Source organism: Metarhizium robertsii (genome assembly GCF_000187425.2).
Source record: "Metarhizium robertsii ARSEF 23 chromosome Unknown MAA_Scf_19, whole genome shotgun sequence".
Taxonomy (NCBI): Eukaryota; Fungi; Ascomycota; class Sordariomycetes; order Hypocreales; family Clavicipitaceae; genus Metarhizium; species Metarhizium robertsii.
In genome coordinates this window covers 9,128-11,719 of record NW_011942159.1, presented here as the reverse complement: position 1 = coordinate 11,719, position 2,592 = coordinate 9,128, and the positions used below count along the sequence as shown (strand labels likewise).

Genomic DNA, 2,592 nt, shown 5'->3' with positions numbered 1-2,592 from the left:
AGGTAAAAGACATGAACCCTTCTAAAAAATAGAAAAAAAGAACAACAATAATTTTTATATAAAAAGAAAACAAGCTTAGTTAACAATGAGTCTCATAACGTGACGCCATGATTAGAAGACGATATGCACCTTGAGTTCGCGGCTTAGTATGCTTTTCGAAGTGTTGGATCCATTCTACGCCTTTCTCATTTGTAGTCCAGCCATTAGGAGTCGTGGAGATGACCCAATCCTTTGGTAGCGCGCTATCTTCGTACCAGTTCGCGAGATGATGCAGCCCCGCGACGATGATAAACGGCGGGGTAGCCTGGCCGCGAGAATTAATGCTCTGGATCATGGAAACCCATTCTCTATTACCTGGCTGGGCCAAAGTTGGTTTGCCATGTCTATCTGAGCTTGTGACAACCATGGTAGCTGGTGGGACTGAGGAATGTTAATGGCATTTGCCAAATACTTTTCCTCAACAAGGTCTCGATTGGCTTGACGTTCCTCCTGCGTTCCAAACATATCCATAATGGTGCCATGTTGCTGCTTCTTCAGATCTGACCTTTCTAGCTGCTCTACAACCCGGATGCCATGAAAGTCCCGCAGGTGTTTGCGGGCTCGGCTCAGGTTCGTTGTCACGGAATTGGGCTTTTTCGTGGAGTCACAGTGCTTGCAATACCAAATTTCGTGATATGAGTTATCGCGAGCTTTCTCTCCTCTCTCTTCATAAGGGTCACGCGCCTCGTTCCAAGTGCATTTGTTTGTGCGACCCTTGGCGCGCTTGCCAGCCCGACCAGAGGGTGAGCGATCCAATGCACGCTTCGCGGGAACGGGAGAGTCGGGTGAAGCAGGTCTCGAGAGCTTATCAGAAGGCTCTGATAGCAAGGCAGCGGGCGAAGCTGATGACATATTTGCGGTTAGAAGTCTTCCAACTGCGTTGAACGCATTTGGGTTGCGAAATATTCTTAGTTAAGTACTGAGATATTCGGGAATCACGGCCGAATATGAAACATATGAAACTGACTGAAACCGACTGAAACATATGAAACTGGGAAAGTTACAGTTTCACGTGAACCCGGGTCCAGGGGCTGTTTCAGTTTCATATGAAACAGTATGAAACAACACGCGTGGTTATCCAGCACTGGTGTGGGTCATGCTTTACTTGGCAACTAGATACCGCAAAGGGGGGAAGAACTTGCAAGATAACCCTTCCACGGCTGGGGCGGGGGTTAAGGTGGCCGCTATCCAGTACGACCATCGTTGACGACGCCGTGCAGGGGAAACTGTCCCACTGACGCCCAAAATATGTCAACTTGGCGCCTTACCAGTATACCTCACGAAAGACCGGGAGAATGAATATAACCACTAGCACCTTGACCGCCTCAGCCGATCAGTCATCTAGGTCATCGCTACGAACGTCGGCCCCTGCGCGGCTACTGCCCAGGACGACAAGGCGGGCAACCTTGTGGAACAGGTCCCCGTATGCATTGGTGCCTGTCTGATGCTGACGTGCAACCTCTGGCAACAAGTTGGCCTCTAACAGCGCTCGTGGCAAGTGTACGACATTGGCTGGACACCTGGGGCTGGCCCCATCCGAGACCAACCGTATGTAATCATGATGGAGTTTAACAAATATACCGGACCGGCATCCTGACCACCGCCGACGGTAGGAAGATCGTCCCGATTTTGCCAGTAGACAGGGACTTCCTCGTTGGAGTCACACTCTACACCCTCAGTTTCCCATGATCATATGCTATGCCATTACAGTTCATAAGCCCAGAGCATCACCGAAGACAAGATCATGACAGATCTGTCTTGCCTTGACTTTCAGACAGGTTTGAGCTATGTGGCCGTCTCGCTTGTGAAAACGCTGCAGGGCTTGATGCTTGATTCGACTGTCTTGCTGCAAGGCTTGATGCTTGATTAGACCGCAATCATCTGACATACACATCCCCTCGGGAGGGTATCCAGATGAAAATGAGGGACCAAAGGCTTAGGAGTTAGCAGGTTCTCACTCAGAACCCGTATAAGAAAGGCCATGGGGCTACGTAATTCCACTTGATCGAGGTGTAAATGGCGCAGTGAATGTATGCTTATAGATACTTCGTTCTTCATTTTTCGGTGACTGCCTTACCGTTGACCCCAGATTTGCAGCCTTCGGCTGATTGTACGCCTTGCACCACTGCTCAAAAGTGCAAGGTGTGACGCAGTATTTTATACTGAACTAACCCCCATTCTGTGACGGAGCTCCACAAGCCACAACCTGAGACGAACACACAATACACACACCAAACGAGAAACGTGACAGGAGCTTATCCAGCCAGAAGCGTGCTTGCAAATCAATTCATCGATTTGCATTGCAGAGACAACAAGCTGGGAGCTCTCGAGGGGCCGGCTACTTTATTACATAGTCAATGCTCAAGGGCGCGCTGTCAGACTTTCATTTGGTGACGTTATCATCTCCTTCAGCCGCGTGCACATCAAAGCCCAGCCCGTTACACACAGAGTCTCACAACGCGACAGAACTTCCGTCATACCTACTTCGGCCACAGAGCTTCTCGTAGCTCCTAAGTCTCTCACGCTCTAGCCGGGTGTTTTGAGTCCCTATAT

At 49.8% G+C, this 2,592-nt stretch overlaps 1 protein-coding gene across 1 annotated transcript; it reads right to left on the bottom strand.

Moving 5' to 3' along the window:
* Positions 1 to 330: 330 nt before the first annotated feature.
* On the bottom strand, positions 331 to 891 carry MAA_10147 (uncharacterized protein; the record flags this gene model as incomplete). The annotated part of the gene is made up of 1 exon (XM_007828145.1): positions 331 to 891. One exon carries the CDS (start codon positions 889 to 891, stop codon positions 331 to 333), a length of 561 nt encoding a protein of 186 aa, XP_007826336.1.
* Positions 892 to 2,592: the final 1,701 nt, after the last annotated feature.